The sequence below is a fragment of the Sipha flava genome, unplaced genomic scaffold (assembly GCF_003268045.1).
Source record: "Sipha flava isolate LNK unplaced genomic scaffold, YSA_version1 207_pilon_pilon, whole genome shotgun sequence".
NCBI lineage: Eukaryota > Metazoa > Arthropoda > Insecta > Hemiptera > Aphididae > Sipha > Sipha flava.
The window spans coordinates 562,235-587,837 of record NW_020272813.1 but is presented as its reverse complement, the minus strand read 5'-3'; the positions used below and the strand labels follow the sequence as shown (position 1 = coordinate 587,837).

General features: G+C 26.8%; 1 protein-coding gene across 1 annotated transcript; it reads left to right on the top strand.

Annotated features, from left to right (window-relative positions):
- The first annotated feature begins 120 nt into the window (after positions 1-120).
- Positions 121-25,525, top strand: LOC112682562 (nuclear pore complex protein Nup205). Its single transcript, XM_025553191.1, has 33 exons — positions 121-127; positions 687-835; positions 900-1,068; positions 4,564-4,782; positions 4,852-5,032; positions 5,150-5,289; positions 5,356-5,606; positions 6,954-7,076; positions 7,139-7,640; positions 7,752-7,996; positions 8,066-8,275; positions 8,349-8,531; positions 8,601-8,848; positions 8,906-9,086; positions 9,313-9,472; positions 9,555-9,815; positions 9,888-10,026; positions 10,100-10,176; positions 10,275-10,402; positions 10,464-10,598; positions 10,681-10,863; positions 18,123-18,330; positions 18,401-18,651; positions 18,710-18,895; positions 18,965-19,083; positions 20,572-20,704; positions 20,763-20,895; positions 21,212-21,402; positions 21,472-21,601; positions 21,660-21,787; positions 23,534-23,714; positions 23,781-23,905; positions 25,403-25,525. Exons 1-33 carry the CDS (start codon positions 121-123, stop codon positions 25,475-25,477), a joined length of 5,751 nt encoding a protein of 1,916 aa, XP_025408976.1. The 3' UTR covers positions 25,478-25,525.
- The last annotated feature ends 78 nt before the right edge of the window (positions 25,526-25,603 follow it).

Sequence of the window (25,603 nt, the reverse complement as noted above, 5' to 3'; positions counted from 1 at the left end):
TTGTTTTGTTTTCGTATGGAGTTGTGCGTTATTTTTTAACATATTTTGTTATTTTTTTAAACTTTTGATTGAAAAATTCAAGAAAAATTATAGAAAACGCTAAAAGAAACGATAGTCATCATGGAAAGTAAGTATATTTGAATTTGAAATATTTAACTTGATATCCTGTATTTAATGATTTCATTGATACCTATTTTAATTTTTCCATTTAGTTTTAGAAATTCTGTTAAATATTTAAAACTATTAAGATTTATTTCAGGGACGTATTTATGGGTGGGGGTTTCAAGGGGGCCTCAGCCTACCCCTCGAAATTTCAGAAGAAAATTTTTAGTTTAGATTTACTCCTATAAAATGTAAATTGTAGAAGCTCATATTATCATTGTTTTATGGATTATTAGTTTCAAATTGTTCATGTTATGTATTGTACATATTTAAATATCCAACAATATTGGTCATAACGATTAAATTTAAATTTTATAGAAATTGTTTCTTATTTGTTGTATATTTTTTATTATTATGTAGGTATTTCATATATTTTGTAAAAAATAGTTATGATTATACAATAAAAACTAAAATTTTAATTTTTGTTACTTATTGGTTGAATTGTGAAATATTGATTAGAGGAAATTCTTCTCCCCCTTGGTATACCCTTGATTTATTTATAATTATTTATTCAATTTTTTTAGCTGAACTATTGCAGAGTTCATGGTCCCCATACACGGAATTGTTACCAGTGTTGGAAAATATTTTTACCAATGAAAGGCCAAATGTTGCCTTTTTAAAACGTATTTTACGTGCTGCTAAACCGCATTTTTTAAATGTTTTTAAAAATCCAGTATGTTCATATTAAGAATTTCTTAATGTAGTTTATTTATATTATTAAAAGCAAATTATTTCAGCCAAAAAATACCAAAAGTCGAGAACAAATTATGAAAGTATTAACGGATGGGAAGCCAATACAAAAATTTGAAATGTTAGCATTACCTAAAGAAATGGCTGAAGAAGTACTCATTCTTTCAGATATGTATGATTTAGATGAACTCATGTCTTTGGAACTTCTAAATACTGGTAAACAAATTTAATATATCAAATTTTAATTTTAACTTTTAAGATACAGAAATTCAATTAGTTATTATTTCCAAAAAACTTATTATCAAAATTAAGATTTGAATAATTGATTATTCTGTATATTTTGGACTTATTCTGGAAAATGAATTTCTTTTTTAACATTTTTTTGTTTAAAACAATATTTTTATTTTTTTTAGTAGCATTACAAGCCATTTAGGCCTTTTGCTATCAAAACTGCATTCTTCCACTCTTCTCTATTATGATATAAGGAAAAAAAGTCTCCAAATTAATATTTGATTTAAATTCAGTCTTTTATACACAAACAAAATAAAATATACAATAACATATAATATAATATCTTAAATATCTATAATATTATTTAAAAAATATAAGAGTGCAATTTTTCAGATATAAAATATCACTTTTTTATATTTTGACCTATTTGCTTTAAAGAATTAGGAATATCTGCAGATTTGTCCTCATCAAAATGCTTACATAAAATGTTCGGAACTAATACAAAACTGAATACATATGATAGGTACCTGTATACCTTATCTACAGATAAGATTTGTCAACCAAATTTGTTTTATAAATAAAATAACAAGGATAATGGAAATATTGTTTTGTTTATATTGTAACGAGAGACTTTTTTTCCATTTATCCTCTATTATAAGCATGGTTCATATCTTCATTCCAATCTTGTCTTAGCTCCTGCATATTATTTTTGATTACATATACCCACTATTGTTTTTGTTTACCAAATGGTCTTTTCTTGTTCAATTTGTTAACACTCCGTGTTAAGTACCATCTACAATACTGTTGTTGGCTTTCCAGACATGGCCTGCCCACTCCAATTTTGCTCCTTTTACAAATTGTATTATATTTCCTTTTCCATATAACTGTTGCACCTCTTTGTTTGACTTTCTCCCATACTTGGGTATCAGGGTTAAAAACAGGATCATACATTTTCCTTAACACCTTTCTTTCAAAGATATTATATTTATTAATTTATTTTCATATCCTGTTGTTACTCAGATACAACATGCCTAAGTCACAGTTGGTCTAAAATATGTGGTATTAATGTTGCTTGGTTTTTCTAGACAATAATTTTGATTTGAACAGGTGTGACATAGCAAAATAACATTCATTAACAGCTTATAAACAAAGATTAATTTCATAATGTATGCAGTTTCTATTATTTATGTTGACCCCGAGGTATTTAAAGTCATGAATTTGATGAAATGATTTCCCACCGACATACAAATTCAATTCATTTTTGACACTTTGTATTCATATAAGTAGCCATATACATATATTTGGTTTTCTCCTAATTTACTGTCAACCCCATGGGTTTATATACTTTTATAAAGTCAGTCACAATGTTTACAGTATCCTATTTCGTGTTGCCCAAGATTATTATGTCGTCCATATAAGCCAGGAGAGTATGAATTCTATTTACTTCTATTATCTGTCGCTGTGACATTCTCCTTATCACACCTTTTGACGCTAAATTAAATAAAACAGGCAATAGCATATCACTCTGCCTTAATCCTTTAACAACTTCAAAATATTCTAATAATTCTGGTACCCGGACAACACAATTTATATTACTGTTGCATAATTTTATTAATTAATTTAACTATTTTAGTTGGAATACCTAATTTTATCAAATTTTTCCTTAATTTGTTCCGGATTATATTATCAAATGCCTGCTTAAAATCTGCAAATACTAAATGGATATTTTTATTATGTTCATATTTTTTTTTTTGTCTCAGGCATCATATTTAAAATATAATAAATATGTAATTTGTACAATAAACCTCGATATTTATCAAATAAGTAGTTAGAATAACTAAGTAAAATATGAATAATAATAACATAATAATATAATGGTACCATGTATGGTAATATACATTACATATTAGTTATATTTATTTTTTTGCCCTGTATAGAACTGTATTCACTGCCTCTGGTTGCTTATCATAAGATCCTCTTGAGTACATGGGCTTGGTCCTCGTGAGCAAACAAGTAGGTGTAACATTGTCTGCTCTTGTCCACATACACAAGTTATGTCTTGATTTCCATATACCCATTTTTTCATATTTTCTTTTGACCGTTCTACACCAGTACGCAGTCTATTCAGTGTCTTCCATACCGGCTAGTCTAGATTGTTACCTGGAGGCAATTTTCTGATGGTTCCATCCATCTTTTACTAGTGGTATCCCTTATCAGTTTTTTTTCATTCATATGGCTTGCTTAGTAATGGTGTTTCTAATAGCACTCTAGTTATCTTTAGGTAAGACTTTCTTGGTTTCAGACAAGAAGCGGGGGCATTGTGGCCAAACATGGGGTCCCTTGTGTCTCTTTTTTGTTTACAGCGTTCGATTTTAGTGGATATCAGACGTCAGTCTAGTGGTGGTGGAATACCTACTAGTAGGTGAGTTTCTGAGGCATCCTGTGATTAGTCGACATATTATATTTAAGGCAATATTGACTTTCTTTGTGTGAGTAGAGCTTTATAGGTTAGAAGTCCAGTGTTTTAGAGAGTTTTGCTTCCACTACTTCAAAGCTATCTTCTTGTACAGCAATTACTGAGTCATCCACATATTCTTAATGTTTACTAAAGATTTGCCATTGTGTAAATATGTGGTCTATCGTTGATTTACCCTTTCTAAAGCCATTCTAGTATTCACCAATTACTTGTTTTGATGCATTTTATATTCTTTATAGGAGAAACCACGACAGAACCTTATACTCTACTTCTAGGCAAGATATACTTCTATAATTTTCTACGCATTTAGGGTCACCTTTTTTTTAATATTGAACAGATAATTAATGATTTCCATTGAGTTAGGATTTCTTCTTTGTGCCATATCCTAAATAAAAGATTGAATATCTTATCAGTTAGTCAAGGGCTCTTTAGTTTCAGTAGTTTTCTGCATATTCTATCTTCTTCTGCAGCTTTGTTGTTCTTCAGTAACTTATGACCTTTTCTTTATTGTCATTTTCACCTTGGTTTACATTGTGTTCACTATTCAGTAATTGGTCAAAATATTTCCGAAACTTTTCTGCTTTACTTCTACTATTTGTTAATCTTCTTCCTTGTGTACAACAAACTGCATTATTAGTTTGTATTTAATTTTTAAAGTTTTACAGTGCCTAAAAAACTCCTTAGGGTTGTACTTTTCAATTTTTTTCTTTTCCATTCTCCTTTTTTCCTGCCTTATCATCAAATGTTCTTCTTTCCTCCTTTTTTTCCAATTTTCTTTATTTAATTGAGTTGAGTATTGAATCATTTGCAGTTTAACATTGTTACATATTTTAATAACATCTACACATTTTTCATTGACCAATAGTTTTAAAATAATATGTATGAAAATAATTCAACAATTAATTATATTATTTAGATTCTACATTTGTTAAATATTTATTAACTATTAAATATGAGTTAATGAATTACAACTATATAAAACTTTGTATATGAATGTGATATAGCTCGTTACCAAAATCCAAAATATCCAGAACTCTGTCGAGGTTTGGTTGCAGTATTATTGTATTATAATGCACATCGCATGCTAGTATCTTCTTTAAGACTTCTTATAGAGGGAAGTACAGGTCGTACTTGGGTTCCACGTGTAGACCCAGCATGTGCTCAACATCTTGGTCAATATGTTGATCAATTAATGAATGATGGATTATTCCTTAATATTTTAAGTAATTATTACATTTTTATGCAATAAGTTATTATGTTTTAATTTTAACTATGATTTATATTTTATAAAGTATTTTTGGAAAACAAAGATTTAACTAAAGAAATAGAATTGCTACAAAAAAATAAAGCAATAGGTGGACCAAAACATCATCAACTTATTGTAAGCTTATTTACTGAGACCCGGTCAATGTTAGCAGAATGTATATTTTACTATTCTATTCAATTTGGATTATCAAAACAACAACTCATTAGGTTAGTTCTAGCAATTAAATATTTTAGTTTATGCCCAAATAATTGTTAATGTTATTATTGTCATTTAACTTCTACAATTATAAACTTATGTATGAAAATGTATTTTAATACCCTCAGTTTATTACAATACTTACAAAAAATAAAGCCAGATGTAGAATCGCAAGGGATTGTTAGTAAAGTGCCTTTATTTATGGTAACATCATTTTTGTATGCAATTGATTTGGATTGTATGAATAACACTCAAGAAATAAGTGGAGGTAATTTTTGAAACTTTTTAAAATAAATATTTTATACTCTTGATTTCATTCAAAACATGTTTTTAGATACTAAAGAACAGTTTTTATCTTCTGCCCATGCTGAACTTACAGCACATGATTGGGAATGGCCTGAATTAAAAAGTATTGCTACTTTTGGATTAGCTGTTGCATTTGCAAAATTACGTTCTTCACAACATGTGTTTAAAATTAAAAATTTATTCAAAATTGATGAATCATTAATGAGTAATGCTATGGATAACAAAGTATTTAGATTTTTAAATCAAAATGTTGCTCCTTCAGAATTTCTTCACTATGTAGTAAGTATATTTTTGTTATATTCTATATAATAGAATTATTTTTTTTAGTAAAAGTTTATAAAATTATTAAAAAACTTAATTCATTTCAATCAATTGAATTTAAAATTATTTTGTTTTAAAAATAATATTAAAAGCTAATTTACTAAAATTATAATTATTTATAGATATACAGAATGTTAGTCTATTTAAGTAACATAACTAGGGACCGGATTTATATGCAAATGCATATATGTATTGTAATAAGCTTTTTAAAATCTGATGAGCATTGTCCCCGATTTAAATCTTTCTTATTAAAATAACACTAATTTTATTTTGCATATTTTGCATATTTCAACGTTTTTACCTATTAAATGCATATTCAATGCACATTTGTAGTTTTATAGTGCATATTATTATTAATAGCACATATATTCGTTTTCGTCGTATTTTCACGATCGCAGCCACATAATATCGATAAAATTGCGACCGATCTTTATTTCCAAAGATAAGATTACATACTCATATCATCCAATGCAATAAGGTAAAAATAAAATATGAATTCAATGTTTGTTTTCACTTTTTGTTAATGTGGGTATTTATACTTCATAGATTGAAGATAAAGAATGTTAAATGGCGACAAAGACGACAAAATATTTTAAAAGCTTTTTTATACTTTTTTTAATACCGTATTAATTCATTATTATATTTATATTTATAATACATTTCTCATATTTGTACATAATTTTAAACAATATTTAAGTACATATTAAAAAATAAATACATATTTTACAGCATATTACAGCATTTTTAGAAGCATATTTTGAGGATTTTTTGTGCATATAAATCCGGTCCCTAAACATAACATTTTTATTTATGGATCTTTTTAGACTGAATCAGTACACTTTATTTACATATTAGAAGATATCTAAATTGTAAATTTATATTAATAGGATCATTTCAAATTTTTAATCGTTTTAGTTTGTACATTTAATTTTTTATTTAATTTTTTTTGGTTGGTCTATTTTTGGAAATTAATGTTGACTCTTCTACTATAATTCTATACCAAAAAAATATTCTACTTTAAAGAATTTCAAAAAATGTACATATAAAATATTTTTTCATTTATATTTAAGTATATATAATATCTTTGAAGTATCTAATAACAATCATTAATTCTTAATATATTTAATTAAGATGCCATTTTAAAACATTATTGATTTAACTTAATTTTAATTATGTTTTTATTCAATTTTCCACTAATACCTATGAATTAGTTTTTATTTACTTTTGAATCAATATTTTACTTTTATTATTTTATATTATTTTAATTATATGATTAATACTTACATTGATTATTTTATATTTTAGGAGTTCATGATAAAAAAATTTCATCAGTTGATAACTGAATTTATTGTTATGATGCCACATGCTGTTAAAGAAATACGTAACAAATCTGATGAAATAGCACATACAATTTTGATTTATTATCAAGTAATTGATAAACAAATTATCTTCTGATGATTTAACTATATTTATTGAGTTAATGTTTTTAGGAAGGATTAGAGCCTCCAACAAGTGAAGAAAATCATTTTGAACAACTATTATTGGCTATGTCAACATTATATGCTAAAGATCCATTGAAATTAAATATTAATCTAGATTATTGGCCACCGTCTCGTGAACAATTAAAAAATATTAAAATGTCTTCATTTTTAACATCTCAAAAATTTCAAGCTTCATTATATAGATTTATCTGTCAAACAGGAGACATGTTACCTCATATGTTATTTGTTCCTTATTTAAATATGTTAAGTTCATTAGCAACTTCTGAAACTGGAGCTGAAAATGTTTTTAATCATTTTCATTCAAATGCAACAAATTCAAATCTAACCTGGGATCACTTTTTTAAAACTTTTATGAGATATTACACTAATTTAAGACAAGAAAATATTCCACCAACTGATACTGTTTACAAAAGAAGCCATCAAAAAGGCATTACTGCTCTTGAAATTCAAGGACTTCAAGCTGTATTAAAATTAATTAGAAATGTAGCTGGTTGGTATTTATTACTATGATTTAGTTAAATAGTTTTTAATTTTTTTTTCTAACAAAATACTTGCATAAACTACTATTTAAACTACTGTTTATGATGTATACATTTTTCAGAGAATAGTGTTAAATCAAAAATAACATTTGTTGAACGTTCAGAGTGGGAAACACTTTCAGTATTACTAGGTCTTGTATCATGTCCTGTAAGAATTTCTCTCAAGGCTGATTTAATTTTAACGTTATCAATATTAGTTAAACCACCACCATCTTTAACAGCCTTGAATTTTTGGCAAACTCTTGAAACATCTCAAATGATTGTTACTATACCAACTATAAGTAACTACCAAAGTCGTGGTATAATGGTAAGTACCACCAATATATTTAAATTTGAAGTATAATTAATTTTTCTTTTTGTTAATTTTTTATCTTAGGCCGAATTAGATGATCTAGAAACTCGAAATGAAGAATATCCTTTAACCATTGCATTATTGAAATTATTATCAACTCTTACAGAACAACCTGTACCAACCCTTTTGGGTTCAAATACTCGTACTCCAGGATTTGATCCATATTTAAATTTTGTTATTCATAATATTTTTTTGAAATGTCTCTCTAGAGGTTATAAAAAACAAAGTGAAAAGGTAAATAACTAATAAGTAAATAATATATAATATTTTTGTTACTTATAATTATCATCTTTTATTTAAATTAAAGTGGGAAGTTAGTGGATTATGTTTGGAACTTACATTGAAATTCTTGAATCAATATGAGCCTCAACTAACAGACTTTGTTGGTAGTAGTGTTATGCTGCCTGATAATACAACAATAAATGTAAACCCACCTCCTGGATTTCATATTATGACTTACTTATGTACTAATTCGGACTTTTTACGAACTGTAAGATACATGCATTTAAAAAATAGTTTAATATTATCTATTTTTATTAAACAATTTTTCAATTTTTAGTTATTAAATATAATGCATACTGGCTGTCAAATGTTTGATCTATATTCTTCATTTAGCGGTAAAGAAGCCATGGAAAAAACAACATTAGTTGTATTGCGTCTTTTAGAACAGGCTTTGAATTTGCAGCAAGCATTTTTAAATGCATCTATTTCTTCTGGATCGCCTCTTATATATACTGGATTACATAAGACTCTTGTTAGTATTAATGTGGCTACAAATGAACCAGATTATATCATTGACTTATCCAAGTTTGTATAAATATATTGTATTTTTTGTGTTTTATTTAATATAATTTTTATTTATAGGTTTATAACTTATTCACACTTACCAGAACATGCTTATCATGCTATTCGTATACTGATGAATATTACTTCTTATCCAATACCACAGTCACATATGGTATCTTATTTTACTTCCAATCCTCAACTTACAATAAATATAAGACATGGGTTTGTGCAATGTCTAGAAGAAGAAGAATCAACAAAAGTAATATATATGTTTAGATAAATATTTAATTTTTACAATACGCCATTTCTTAATATAATATTTTGAATATTATAATTAGTTATAATTGCATTTTATCCCTGTATGACTGTCATTATCTAAATCAATTTATTGATTTGATCAATAACTTATAATTACTATTAGACATAGTATATAAATAAATAACTAGTTTATATATTGAAAATATTTTTATTTTATTTTTTTATAGTTTTTAGAAGAATCAAATGATGCATCTACCATAAAAAAATGTAAAGAATCTATTTTAAAACTTTTACTTCAATGTTTAAATTCTACACCTCCAAATTTAGCCCATTATTTACTGGGCTTTAATTTAGACAATGTACAAAAGACCTGTTTTGAAAATGCTGGTAAATTTAAAAAAAAAAAAAAATTCTCTATAATATTTGAAAATTGTATTATTATAATTTGTAACAATTTTTTTTTTTTTAGGTGTAGGAGGAAATCCTCGAAATTGTTTGCATTCTATTATTGATTTATTAGATGATTCATTAAAGAGTCGAAAAAACGGATCTGCTAATAAAAACCATTCTAAATTATTAGAATTATGCTATCAATTAATATATGTGTTAGTTTCAAGTAATCGAACATCTAAACCAGTTTTAGTGTATTTAAAATCTCGTAGTGACTTTATTTTACGTCATGCTTCTACAATGCCATTTTACACTGAAAGTTCTATCAGAAAAATAAGCTGTGAGTATTTTTTATCAAAAATATTAAATATAAAGAATTTTAAAATATTAAAATATGTATTAATTTTAACAGCTAGTGACTTAATACAAATGAATTGGTTAATGCGTATAATTGCTGTTGAGATAAAAATGCATGTGCATCAAAATCTGTTGATGACATTGACAAAGTTAATATTACTATTTATTGGTTCTGTTGAAAAAAAAACAAACAAGTAAATATTTTCAATTATATTCAATCATATAATGTCAATTATAGATTAATATATTGCAATTCATGATTTTAAGTGGGCCTGGATCTGAATTAATGCTATCTCAATCATCCAACAATTTATTTGACCACTCAACTCTAACAAGAGATAATGGTAAAATTATGTTTGCAATTTTTAGATTTTAAGAAAGCATGGAGTTTATTTTTACTTAAAATTATAATTATAATTTTATAATTTTAAATTTTTAATAGATCAAGATGATGGTAAAGAAGATGGTAAAAAGTTACTATCTTTATTGCAGATAGTTGACCTTGAATTTGAAACCACTTTTGAAGATATGCCTGAATTAAAATATCTTGAATCTAAGCTAATCAATCAGGTATAATAAATTTGCTGTTACTAGTTTATTAATTTAAAACTAATTAAAAATTATTTTCTAGTTATTAAGTGAGTGTGAAATTCCTGGTAAAGTTCCATTAATAGATGTTAAGCAGTTACATTCAATATTGATGAAAGAATTAAAATCAATTGATAGTTCTTCAACTGTTAGAGCCAATTTATTACAAGAAATTCAAGTAATTTTAAATGATTTAAATTCATTTTAATATAATTTGTTGGTATTTATGCATTAAGTTTAATATTCAATAAATTCCTTAGGAGTTCCTAGCATATGCTGTAAGCATTAATGATAAGCGTCTCCAAGTTAGTTGTATGATTAAGTATTTTGATGCTTGGCATCAACTAACCGCTGTAATATTCAGTATGGCTAATTTACCTTCTATGGAGTTTCAACAGCGATTTTCATTTGTCATAGACCTTTTAGTGTCACTTCAAAGCAAGGTAAGTAATATATGTAGCAATTAAACTTTAAAATGTAAGTAAATAGAATTTTATTATTAAGAGTCAAAGTAAAGTTTATTCAATTAACCTTAAAGTTATTTTTAGAAACCAGAAAAGAACAATTTTATTATTTTATATCATAATAATCCTGAATACATTTAGGAAAGATATATTTAATTAAACTCTATGTTGAATTTTTTTTTTTTTTTTTTTTTATTATCCATATTAAGCAATTTCTTAAAAAGAAAGTATTTCTGACTGAAATAAATATTTTTATTCAGTGATCTCGGCACAACTGATCATATATTTTAATTTATATTACTTAGTGGTGAAAGTTTGGAAAGAATGTTTCAAAAAATTAATTCTGATATTTAGTTTATGTCACATTATCTGTTTAATTATATGTTAATGTGAACAAAATTCATGTTTTAAGTTGAATTAACGTATTTGTCTCCTCGCAGTTTTAGCGTACAGACGTGTTTTCATGGTGTTGTTTTGCTATATTATCTTGCTCAGTATTATCGCTCCTAATCTTAGTTCGTGCGTCAATTATGTCGTCGTCTTCGGGTGGCACAAATCATGCCGGCCAAAATAATATTTCTAACCAACAAAAATCAACATGTCAAAAACGTTGCTAGCCCCGGTTACCAGGTAGTCGGCAAAATCGGTAAGCCAATCAAAAATACTTCTTGTCCAGTTTCACCAAGTTTTCAACAAATTATGGACAACCTGCCGACTCTAAATATATCCAGCTCTATATTTAACTATAGCTCCTCATCTACTCAAACTGCAATTACGTCTGGGTCTATGGCTATCGATATGAAAGTGAACGTTAATCTTCGCTTAATAATACTTCTATTCAATCTACTTTCCTTACCAATAGCGTTATCTCCAACAATAACAAACATATCAACATATTACAAAAGTCGTTTTTGCCAGATTATATCGGGCCTATTACTATTCTCGTTGAAAGCATTGACTCTAATATTAATTTAGGAAACTGGCATTCCATTAAAGCCGCTAAATTTTTCTCTAACAATTTCTCAGGTATTACCAGCATTAAGCCTGCGGGTTCAAAAAAAATCAAAATTTCCTTCGACACAACTATTAATGGTAATTCGTGCTTGAATTCAAACACCTTAAATGAGTATAACTATAATGCAATTATACCCTCTACGCTAATTTTTTCATATTGTATAATAATATTACACACCACAGTCTCCGAAGTTGATTTTTTCGAAGGCGTCCGATCCTCAGTCAAGATTGATGCATTCAAACGCATCAGTATTAAAAAAAGATGATAAAATCATTAATCCCGTTTAGTTGAACTTAAATTCGTCGCCTCAAAAATACCATCCATAATTTCTGTATTTAACATAATTTTTGACGTCAAACCCAGTGTCCGGTCTCATATCCAATATAATCGGTGTTTACGTTTCGGACATACACAAAAATATTGTCGTAACAGTCTCAGGTGCAGTCATTGCGGTGAAAACAATCACTCTGTTGATTCATGTCCACGCGCTCAAGGCATTGATCCTGTATGTTTCTTCTGCAAGCAATCTCACTTAGCCACTGATCGTAGTTGTCGGGAATGATCCACTCAAAAAGAAATTAAATACATTATGGTCACCGAAAATATTTCCTATAAAGATGCTTTAACTTTTTAAAAAATAATTGTTACACCACTGCTTTTTCTTTTTCCGATGTTGTTAAAGCCAGCCTCCAATTTCTGAAATATTAAAACCAAATATCCCCTTAGAGGAAGAAAAATTCCCTAGGTTAAATAATTATTATCATTATTTCAATTCCAGGAAGACAAAACAAAAATCTCGCTCCCCGATTAATAAACACAAATTAAATTTACCAGTCGAACCTCATTTTTCTTCCCCTAACGGTAGCTGTTTAACCAATCTACCTAATCAAAGCCTTATAGTAGAAAATAACTACTGATTTATCTTGAGTCCATTCTCTTTCTCTTAAGCTATCAGAATCTCTTATAAATTCTCCCTCCCTATTTTCCCCTTTCTCTCCCGCTTCTCTTCAATTCCTAATTGTACCTTCTCTAAATTCACTTCTTATTATTCCAATTTCTAATTTCACTTCTGATCAGTCTTGTATTATACACCAAATGTCTTCACCATAGTCATAGTAAATACTAATTTGACTATATTTGACTCCAAAACCAACATTTATAACAATAACAAAAATAACATAATTTAATAAAATTACCATGGCATTTTTACAAAAAAAATAATAATCTGAATATTTTCAATAATTTCACTTACATTATTCAGTGCAATGTGAGAAGTCTTCCTGCACGTCTCTCATCCCTACAACACCTTCTATCCGATCACAAATGTTCAATCGCTCTTCTCTGAAACCTGACTTTTACCTTCACGTTCTCTTACAATGTCGCAGTTCAAAATTTATAGCTCCGACCACTCTGATGGCTTGGGTGGTGTAGCTATAACTGTTCATAACTCCTTCAAATCTAAACAAATTCCTTTAGATATCACTACCAGTAATAGATTTACCCACCATAAAATTGACATCATAGGTATCGAAGTGCATCTAGGTCCTGTTACATCCCCAGTAATTCCACTGTTCCTTTCAATCTATGGCATTAATTTTTTAACCTGATATCGCATAATACGCTACTTGGTGGCGATTTTAATGCATTTCATCCCGCTTGGGGCTCTGAACTTACATCCAGCCGTGTTTCTCAGATCTATAATTGTATCAAATCATTAGGACTTTGTTCTCTCAACGATGGTAGTCCTACATATGTGGGTCGCCCCAACTCAACTAACTCGGCAATGGATTTATCTTTTTGTTCCCCTGAAATCGTCTGGTATCTATCTTGGCAAGTCCTCTACGATCCTCACGGTAGCGACCATATCCCCATTATCATAACAGCTAATTTCAACAAGGCCATCGATCCCGTGCCATCTAATTCCGCCTTGGATTCTTCATCTTCAATTCACTTACCTTTCAATTTCAATAAAGCTTATTAGTTATCGTATTCTCTCCAAATTCAGAATTTTATCTCTTCATTGACAAATTCTACCTCTCCAGTTTTTTCTTATTCTACCTTTACTAGTATCATTAACATCTCCCCTGATTCTACAATTCCGAAGAAAAGATTCAATACTAACCCTTATCCATCCTCCTCTCCTTGGTGGAATTCTAACTGTTCTGAAGCTGTCAAAAACAACCCAATTTTTTAGGAACTTTTGTTACTCAGGCTTCATAATCGACTTTATTAATTATCGCAACGCTTGTGCCCAAACCACCAGGCTATTAGAAAATGGAAACATTTTTGTTCAAATCTAAATCCATCCTTCCCCATACATCACCTTTGATCAACAGCTAAGCGCTATATAAATTGCATCAACCCTGTCAATTGCCCAGATAATGACGATTGGTTCGACTCTTTTTATTCGAAAGTCGCTCCGTGTTATGTCCTTTCTATATCAGAGATTTGCCCTCCTGATTACTCTCAATACTCCCCACCTCATGTTCTCACTAATGTTTTTACTATGCCAGAATTAAATTTAGCTATATCTTCATGGAAATCTACCGCATCTAGTCTAGACAACATATCACCTATTATGCTAAAACACCTACTTTCAAATGCTCTTGCTTATCTTTTATCTATTATGAACAATATTTTAACATCCAGTCAGGTTCTTCCTTCATGGATATCTTATCGTGTCTTCCCTATCCCCAAACCTAATTCTAATGATTCTTTTTGTCCAATTGCTTTCTCTTCCTCTCTTTGCAAAGTTTTTGAATATATGCTGAAAACAAGACTCGATCGGTGGCTGGAATCCAACTCTGTTTTACCTGCAAACTTGTTTGCTTTTAGGAAGGGATTGGGTACAATGGAATACCACTCGACTTTTATCGGTAATATTTACCATTCTGTAGTAAGCCCAAGGCTAGGCGTATTTTATAATCAGCATTTAATTAATCAATATTTAATAATCAAAAATAACTTATTACGCATATTAGTAAATTCGCCAAGGTCCAGCTAAATTTAATTATCAAAATAATAGATTAAAATAATATATGTATAAAATAGATAATAGATTAAATTCGCATATACGCAGGAAAACCAGGGTAAAGGTAAAAACAACAAGTAGTTTCACGTTTTTACATAATAATGCTAAATAGAGGGCAAAATAAAGTAATATTAGAATTAGGCCACTTTTACGTCATTGGAACCTGTATAAATACGGGTTGAGCATTTAGCATTATTCAGATGTAGATAGGTAGTTAGATTAATCATTTCCCCTGTTAAATAAATTATTACTCGTTGTGGACATTGTAACAGCCACATCGCCGCGAGTAATAATTCTCTACCCAGTTTTTAACTGTTATTAATATTTTGTGTTTATTCTAAGTGTTAAATCAATAAACCAGTAATTTTTCTAAGTATTTAATAAAGAGTGTTCAATTATTAATATTACCTATCTCTCTCAACACGTCTCAAGATTACGTACAACGTGCTACGTCGTTAAATAATTAATGTGTTACCGATCGTAGTGTCCTGCACAACGATCACTACAATTCTTTTAACAATAAGGAATTCCTCATCGCCACATTTGTAGATATTCGCTGCGCCTTCGATTCCATGAACATACCTACCCTCATCACCTATCTTCTTTCATTAAATGTCCCTCTCTAAATTCTGTAATGTTCTGTCCGCTCTCTTCAATTTCAGAAAACTTGTTTTCTCCTCTCCTTTTGGATCGTCAAACACTCGATCCACTTTTACTGGCCTTCCTCAGAGTAGCTGCCTTAGCCCAATTCTATTCTATGTATATATGAGTATTGCTGAAAAGCATCTTTCTCAGTCCGGTCATAAATGTCTTATATACGCTGATGATTTAGTTATATTCTCTTCTAATATACATCTTAATCTCGCCATTGATAGCCTCAACTCTGCCCTGTTGGATTTAAATGATATCCTAATCAAAGTGTCTTTTGATGTAGCCCCTGATAAATGTAAATCGATCATATTCACTCATTGTAGATATTTAAACAATTTTAATACATATCTTAACAATTGTGTTATCCTCTTTGTACCCAATATTACCTATTTAGGCATCACACTTGACCCCAAATTGCGCTGGATTCCACATATTTCATCTCTCTCCGCTTTTGTTTCTCGATGGTCCAACTTTCTTTGATCTGTAACTGGTACTTGGTGAGGCTCTCACCCTTCAAGTCTATTATCTATATATTTTTTTATTATACGTTCCAAACTTGACTACGGTTGCTTCCTTTTTGGGTCGGCTTCCTTTTCTAATTGGAAAAAAATTAATAAACTCCAAACCTCGTGCATCAGAACCACAATGGGTTATGTTAGTTTTACTCCTTGCTCTGCTATGGAAGTTGAATATACTTGCCCACCATTTAATATCAGATGCTGCTGGCTTACCGGCAAATTTCTCTTGAAATCATTATCCTATAGCGATCATCGTATTTTTGACACTTATTACTCACTGTATCTTAATTGGCAATATGTTCCTAAATCTATGCCTGTATTATCAATTTTAGTTCATTCTTTCTCAAATTTCCACCAATTATATTATTAATTCTACCGAACTCCCTCTTTACGAGCAATCCTAAGACTCCCTATTTTTTCCCCTCAGATTCATTCTGATAATCAATTTTTAGATCTATCCTCCAATGCTTTAAATCTATATCTTCTTCCTCGGTCAATGCAGCCGTTTTGTATTATCTTAATGAACGCTTTTTTAACTTCACCGCGGTTTATACCGATGGATCAGTCTTTCCTCTCTCCACTAGATATGCGTTTTACATTAGATTTTACGCTAGATTTTACGTTTTCTTTACAGCTAAGTGCTATGCTATCATTGAAGCCTTAAAATTAATTCAAAATTTTCCCCCCAATAATTACTTAATTGTCTCAGATTCTATGTCGTGCCTCCAAGCCTTAAATTCAAACCCATTTAACTCTTGCCTGTCTCCACTTATCCTTCGCATCAAGTCTCTTATTTTTACCTTAAATTAAAAAAACTATAACATCAACTTTCTTTGGGTTCCTAGTCATACAGGTAACATGGTAATGAGGTTACAGACCACCTCGCTAAATCTTCATCCAATCTCATCTCTCCTTCCTTTTTTCAACTCCCACATTCGGATTTCACACCTCTGATAAAATAAAACTCCACCAACACTTGGCTCTCTTTCTGGAACAATCTACCTGCACGATTCGCCTCAAGATACAGGAATATTACACCTAATTTCCTAAGAAAAACCTGGTTTAATAACTTACATTTACATAGACTATACATTGTACAATTTAATAGGCTACGTATGGGGCATCACCTTCTACTCAGTCACTCCTTCAAACTTGGCTCTAATGATTCTCCATTCTGCACACTTCACCTAAATTAATGTATCTGCGACTTATCCCATATTCTATTTGACTGCCCTGCCCTTCAAACCAAATGCATTATTTTAGTTAACGTACTTAAAACTCTTAATATCCTCCATACTCAATACAAAATCCACTACTGCCATTAAATCAGTAATTTCCTTTATATTGGATGCTGGCTTTGTTATATAATATTAAAATGTAATGTATTATGTAGTATTATGTATAATTTGTAAATTTTAAGCTATCATAGTTAAATACTAATAGCTAATAAAAAAAAAAATAATAATAATAAAAATTAAATTAAACAATAAGGCTATTTGAATTTAAAAACTTAAAAAAAACAACTTCTGATAATCTTGTTTTTATAATTTATATTGAATACTATATTTCATTAAATCTATTTTATGTAATTATGGATTTTATTTTTGAAATGTATTTTTTTTTTTATTATAAATGTCAATGTAAACATGAACAAGTTCAGTTTTTGAGTAAACATTCCAATCACTAATGTTGGTAAAATTATAGCTTAAATTGTTTTAATACTTAAATATAATTTATATATTTCACCATTAAATTATTGGCCTGATTACTTTTGATTGATGTTAGTTACGTTGGTTTGATACCTTCTAGGACAATAAAATTAAATTTCGTGTTTTACATTTAATTTTTAGAAAATATATATTATAAAATGAATAGATTTAGTCTATTTAATCATTTTATAATTATGAATGTTAAGTTTTACTTGATAATTTGTAAATCATAATTATAAACAATTTTGAACATATTTGTGCATCTTATTTCACATAGAAAAATAGAAATAATATTTTATAAATTATGTTTCTAGGTCATTCGTTATCCACAAATGTCAGAATTATCAACACTAATTACAAATTCACAGTTACTTCTTTTAATAAATTTAAAAAATACTATTGATAAACATTTAGAGCTATGTATTGTGAATCCAGATCTTAATTTAGGCTCATTTGTTACTGGACAGTCTAGTATTTACTCTAGCATGCTTCAAAATATACTTAAGTGTATTCAACAATCAGGTAAAAATATAGAAATAATTTTTTTGACGTATAAATACTGTAACTATAGAATTATAAATTACAATTTTAGGTTCTCAAAAGTTACGAGCAAGTTTATATTCTTCATTAATAGCTTTGATCAATCTTTTGGCAACCAATAGCCGTACATTAAACCATGGGAATTTAAAACAAAAAAGTAATGTACTTACTTCTATGGACCAACAGATTCTTGATTCAGAATCTATTAAGTTCATTAAGTCTTTGAATTTTGATCAATACTTAAGTGAAAGAATTTTAGAAGTAATTTGTGTTGACCTAACATCCGGTCATGATATATGCAAAGTATGTATTTGTTCATATAATTCTAAACTTCTATACTATTTTTATTTGTTTGTTTTAGGTATTATCCTATACATTATGTGAGTTACTGATTGATATTAACCCAAAACTTATTAGTTACATATCTAACCACGGTTATCTTAAATGCATTATATCAAGTATTTTGGAATCTGATTCAGAACTTAAAGATTTAATTTCAGCTAAAAATAGAACCTTAAAACCCATTTATGTCTATGAAAATAAAATGGTAAATATTTAAAATTATTATAGTCTAAAATTTTCTACATTTTTAATTTTTTAATATGTTATAATTTAGAGTTTATTAAATAAAATTGCTACCTACACAACTGGTGCTGATGCCTTACTAAATCATCAAGCTATAGCATGCTTATCATCAATAAAAGCTATTGATGCTCATCCATCTTTTGAAACTAGGTAATTTATGAATATTATTATCAAATGTTAATGTTCCTAATATATTAAATTTGCTTGTTTATAAAATGTATTTATAACTCATTAAAAAAAAAACTCCTGGGTGGGTCATGACTCCGTAGTTAGATGAGATACAGGAGTGGGTAAATTATATTAATCTCTTAACTTGAAGCCAATATATCATTGTCCTCGAAAAAACAATTCTGAGTGAAAAAGATTAGGTGAATTAGTTTATATTTCTAAAATTATTTGTTATTTTTTAATTTCTTAATTAGGTATGTTGAATTTTTAATATTCTAACTATTAAAAAAAAAGAAATTTAAAATTTTGGAAAATCAAAAATTTTAGCTACTTACACACAGTACAAACTTAATTAAAATAATTCAAAACTGTGAAATGTCTTGAACTAAATAATAACACATCATTTAATGAAAATTAGTTGAAATATCCAATTTCTTTAATTATCTGATAATTTTGTAAAACTTTTAATAATTTTTGTGATTTAATAGTAATTTTTTTTTTTTTTTTTTTTTGTTGCTAAAGAAAATATTTTAAAAAAACTTGTACTTATTCAATTTTCAAGCTTTATGTATAAAAAAATGAAAAGGTTAAACAATTTTAATAACATAAAAATAGAGCCAATTTTTCGTGATATTTATCCTTTTGTCTAAATATAATAACCATTGTAATATTTTTCGTTTTAATTAAACACAGTTATTTTTCTTTTATCAGTAGAAAATATGTTTGAGGAACTTTGGCAGACCAAAATTATTCTATTAACCGTTTTATAAAAATAGCTAAAAAAACATGAATATTCAATTTTTTTTAAATAAATTAAATTAAATCTTTTAGAAATTACACCACTTATATTAAACGATATAAGCATTCAATGAAAATGTCATGTCTCAACAATAACCAGTATACTGTACATAAATTTTGAAATTTTAATAACTTGGTCAGTTTTTTTGTAATTAATAAAAAAACTAAAAATTTGTAGAATGACTCCCTTATGTAGCTATTTTTATATTTAAGAATTTAAAAAAAAAGTAAATATAATTATAGTATAAATATAAATATTTATTTCGTTTTTTAGTGTTGAAACATATTTGAATCTAGTAATAATTGTATAAACCATTCAAATAAATGTGGAAGTTTTTAATCTAGTATTAATTTAATATATTTTTGGTAAAAAAAAATTTTAAAAGTTATTTTATGATTGAAAAAAAAAATACCTGATAAAAAATATCATAAAGCCAATTGTAACATTTATATTTATATTTCTTATTTTTTTTTAATAAGAAGATAAAATAACTATTAAGTAATATTATTATCCATTCTAACAGTTTATATTAATTACTGAATTTTAATAATTAAAATGAAATGTATTTTTATGGTGTTGTAAACACATATATACAATACAAATATTGAAGTTGAACAATTTATTTTGATATTAATTTAAAACTAATATTATTTTCAACATTGTATGTATAGTTTTAAACGTTCATTGAAAGAATTTATGCCAGATGAAGGTGATCGATATATGATGATATGTACACCTGCAATGTGCTTATGTCAAACTATCATTGGTACTTTAGGAAATCAAAATATGACTTCTATTCTCCAAGTAATAAATTAATATATTATGAAATAAATAATTTAATTTTAATTTATATTTTCTTTAGGTTGTCTACTATCTAATTAGTCATCGTGACACTGTAACAATTGCTCTTACTAATTCTGCCCCATTATGTGAACAATGGTATCTTAAAGAAATTTATCAATTAACATCTTTATTTGTAAATGTTACAAATGATGGTAAGTTTTAAATAAAATATTTTTTGTTATATTTATATGTTATATCTATCTAAAAATTAACTTTCACATAAATTATTATTTATTTATGTTTAAATAAAATATGATTTTTTTCTATGAGAATACATAGAAGTAGTATCTACATTGAAGTAGTACACCAAAAGTCTCATTTAGAATTTTATTAAATAATAACTAGACCTTAAAAAAATTAATGGTTTATTATCTGAACTGTAGAGCAGATATTTATATTTATATTTATAAAATAAGTATATGTTTTGATTTGATAATGTAATAAAATACACATGAAATTTTCAAATAGATATAAGTTCAGAAATAAATGCAAGTGGTGATAAAGATATTTCTGGATTATTTCACCATTACAGTATTTTGATGAGAAAAACCTTGATCAGATTCTCTGTTAATTTATCAACAATACGAGCTATACGAAAAAAATGTTCTGAAGAATCTAATCCAAATGATGGTGAAACAAATGTTAATTTATACTTGAGAGTTAGTAAACACTTAATTAAAATTATATTATTGTTATTAATATGTTGATTATTATATGTTATTAATCAGATCATATTAAACTTATTAAATTATGTATCAAATTTAATGGATGGTGGATGGGCTACTGGAGGCCAAAAATTCAAAAGAAGAATTTTGGATATTTCTGTTTATACTGATCCTTTCAGTTTTACTTCTTCGGGTAAGCTATGAATGCATACTTTTAAAAGTTTTAATATTTATATAGGTTTATAATTTAGGTGATTTGAATCCTGCTAATCAGTTATCAATGGGTACAATTGTTACTACAATGATTCAAACAGTTGAACATTATTTCATGCAATTTAATACTAAAACTAGAAGTGAAACTAGAAAGTCACCCATTCAGGTAATTTAATGTTTTAACATTAAATGTTTACATGCTCACTCAAAATACAATAAATCTAAGTAATACTAATGTATTAAGTAAAATAATTAATTGTTAGCCTTTGGTATCTTAATTTAAATTATTTTTTAAATGCATCATTATTAAAAATAAATTACATCACTTGATTCTATATTTAATTTTACTAAATCTTAACTAATAATTTTTCTCATATCCAAAATTAAATTATATTAAATGAGAATTTTATATTCTTTTATTGTCCATAAGTTACCTAATTTTTAATAATATTATTTAATAATAATTAAATTATAATAATATACATATTATTTTCAGTATAATAATTTATTTTATAAAATATAATATGTATGTCACCGGAAAAGATGAAAATTCAGGAATTGTCAGTATATCCTTGTCATTGTTGACAATGACTGGAAAGATTAGGCAATGTTGGATATTTCATAGTTTTATCAACATTTCTTTATCATATTAGGCAATGTTATAAATTTGCATTCAAACAAATATCAGCACCGCTTTATCAGTGATCGATCAGATTATGGAAAATTCAAGTCTTCATGAAATATATATTAATTTTAAATGACGAACATTTTTTTAAATTTTTTGTGGTGTTATGAACGGAGCCCTAGGCAAACCATTGCGGAGCACCAAAGGCTTCACGGAGCACAGTTCGGGTACCGCTGTACTAGATTATATAATTCCAAGTGTCATAGTAATTTACCACGTAACAATAAAGATTAAGATTATTATTTATCCTAAATAGCTAATAAGTATTAAAATATATTAAATTTATTTTTTATGTTATTATCAATGCCTTCTTTTATTAGGAATTGTTATCAATGACTAGGTATTGACATTAATTCCTTACTAAATCAGGCATTATCGTTGTTGACTAGTCATTGTCAATACGGACTGATTGTCATCTTTTCCGGTAACATATATATATATATATATATCTATCATTTTTGTTTTTATTTAAGCACTTAGCTAAATAAAATTGAAATTACAAATTATTAGTATAAATACACAATATATTACTATACTATTGAGTATAGAGTATAGGGTATCTCCAGATTTTTAGATAATAACTAAGGATGCTGCCAGTTAAAAAAGGTTGGGAACCTCTGTACTACATGGTAGTTGTTTTATTATTATTGTATTTTAACAATTGGAGGTTGTCAAAATGTTCATGTAAGCAATAAAATCAAGTTATATATATCTGTCATATATTTAAAGGTATATTTTTAGATATCAGTTATATATCTATAATGCTTATTAGATATATTATTACTTGATTTATTCTAAAATTATTTTTAATTTTTGGTATATAGAATAAAAGTATTTAATTCAATTGAATTCGTGTATACTTGACTTTCAAATACATTTTTATATTTTTCTTAAAATAATTTGTCTAAGCTTATTAATAGCATTGTAGAAATTTATTTTTTCAATATAATTTTTCAAATTGAAATTTATATTTGATATCAGTCAATACATTTCTTGTACTCACTAAGCTATTTAATGACCAATATTAAAATGTTTTTTTTTTTTTTTTAGGACATTTATTTTTTCCCAAGGTTTTAACCACCAAAGTTTATTAAAATTTCTATATTTATGTAACAAAATAAGCAAAATTTTGTTAAATAAAATATTAAATATACTATATATTTTTGAATTTAATGTTAATTCATTTATTTTACCTTATTGATTCTTTTTTTATCCATTTGTTTTAAGTTATTTGGTGAAAGTTACAATGAAAATGAGATTGAAAATAAAGATATTGAAGGTGACCAAAGTCAACATATACTTTGTAGACAAATTGTGGAAGTATGTCTGTACATATTATGGGCTCATACAGATTTTTATTTTATGCACAGCCCTGTACAAAATGTGCATCGTCCAAAAGGATTGAACAGTAAAAGCATTTAATAAAAATATTAATTCGTAAAAATCTTTTTATTATTATTAACTTATTATTTAGGATCAGGAAGTCCAAATCATGATGATGACGATGGCGTGACACCTGATGAATTAAAAGAATTAAGACAAGGGTTGGTGAAAGTATTTAATGAAGCATTTCTTGAAAAACTTTTTGCAATAAATGAAGTGAGTTTTTATAAAATATTATAATGAAAAAACTAGCAAATTTAATATTTTTACGTATGTTTTAAAATATTTTAGTAGTGTTATCTTTATGAAAAAAATATATATAACAAATTTAAATTTTAGTCATGAAAGTTATACTTTTTAAATGTAGTGAATACGGCAAAACAATTTTTGATTTTTATTAAATGTAAAATATTTATCATTGTTTTCCCATCTCCATTTTTTGGCATCATTATATAATTATTTATGTGTAATTTCAAATGTAATCATCCATAGCAATTAGCTGTCATTAAGCTACTAATATACATATTATAGAGATAATAAACAATAATCTATTTTGCTTAGCGTTCATTCAATACCAAAAAGAGGCTTTAGTTCTTCAATATTAATTTGTGTAAAAAATTGTCCAGTTATATAACTTTATTGAAATGAATATAAATTTTATTGTTCAATTAATATTGTTATTTTATCAAAAAAAAAAAAAAAAATTAAAAACTGAAAAAAGTGGATGATATTGAAAATGTATCTTTGAATCATTGAGCCCTTCTAACTTTCAAAATCTGACAATGAAGGCTAAATTTAAGAAATGTTTTTTTGACCAATTTGGGAGTATTTATTCAAATGTAACTGTCTGTTGTATTTTGGTTTAATCAATAATAGGGGTGTTACTTTATGTGATATTATTTTTAGTAGTCAATGGCTATTCGCATATGCCAAAATATTAATTGTATGAAATAATATAAAACAAAATCAAACCAACTGGCACCACAATTAAAATTTGTACCTCTATAAAATCAATTTACTGAGAAAAATAATTATTTGTATACTCATAAAGTATACAATAATATCTATCTCGTATAACAAATTGATTTGACAAACAAAAATGACTTTAAACTAATATTTCTATCTAAAAAATTTAAATTAAAATATTAAAATTTCTATTGTAAATTCTAAAAATCTATATTCTAGGTTCTTTGAATGCTAAATATCTTCTACAAATCTAAATGTTTATATGATGTGCTGTAATTTTTTTTTTTTTTAATTATATTCTATATATAATTCTACCTTGTATAAAAAAAATTATTCAAAAAAAAATTTACATTTATACCTAAATTACAACATGCAGCATTTTTTATTTGCCGAATGAAGATCAGTTTTTTGTAATACAGTAGTTTTTTTTACTAATAATAAAGATTTGGCAGTAATTGTTGAATCACTAACATTTACTAATAAATAATAATTTATTATAGTTATTAATTAAAAAACTCTAGTTAATAATTAATAAAAATTTCTGATTTTTTTTTACACCAAATATTGCCTGTTAGATTAAAAACTAAGTATCAGTATCTTTTCAACTGAAAACTTATATATATTTCCACATATATTTATTTTTTTAAACAATGTATGGTATTAGTTGCTTATTAAATAATAATTAATATTAACATGACTGTTATTTAAGTAAAAAATTAAGATTTAATGATTTAAAATTTGTTACAGGACAAATCTGAAGACAGTTTTGTACAAGTGATGGTTCACAGGATCAAAAAACTTTTACAATTTGTTAGCTCATAAAACTTAGTTAAAATTAAGTCTTTTTTTGCTTTTATTTATTTTTGTACATTTATAAAGAAATTTTCATTCCATTTTTACAGTTATATAAATTTTTTAATGTATATAATTACAACTCATAAAGACTCA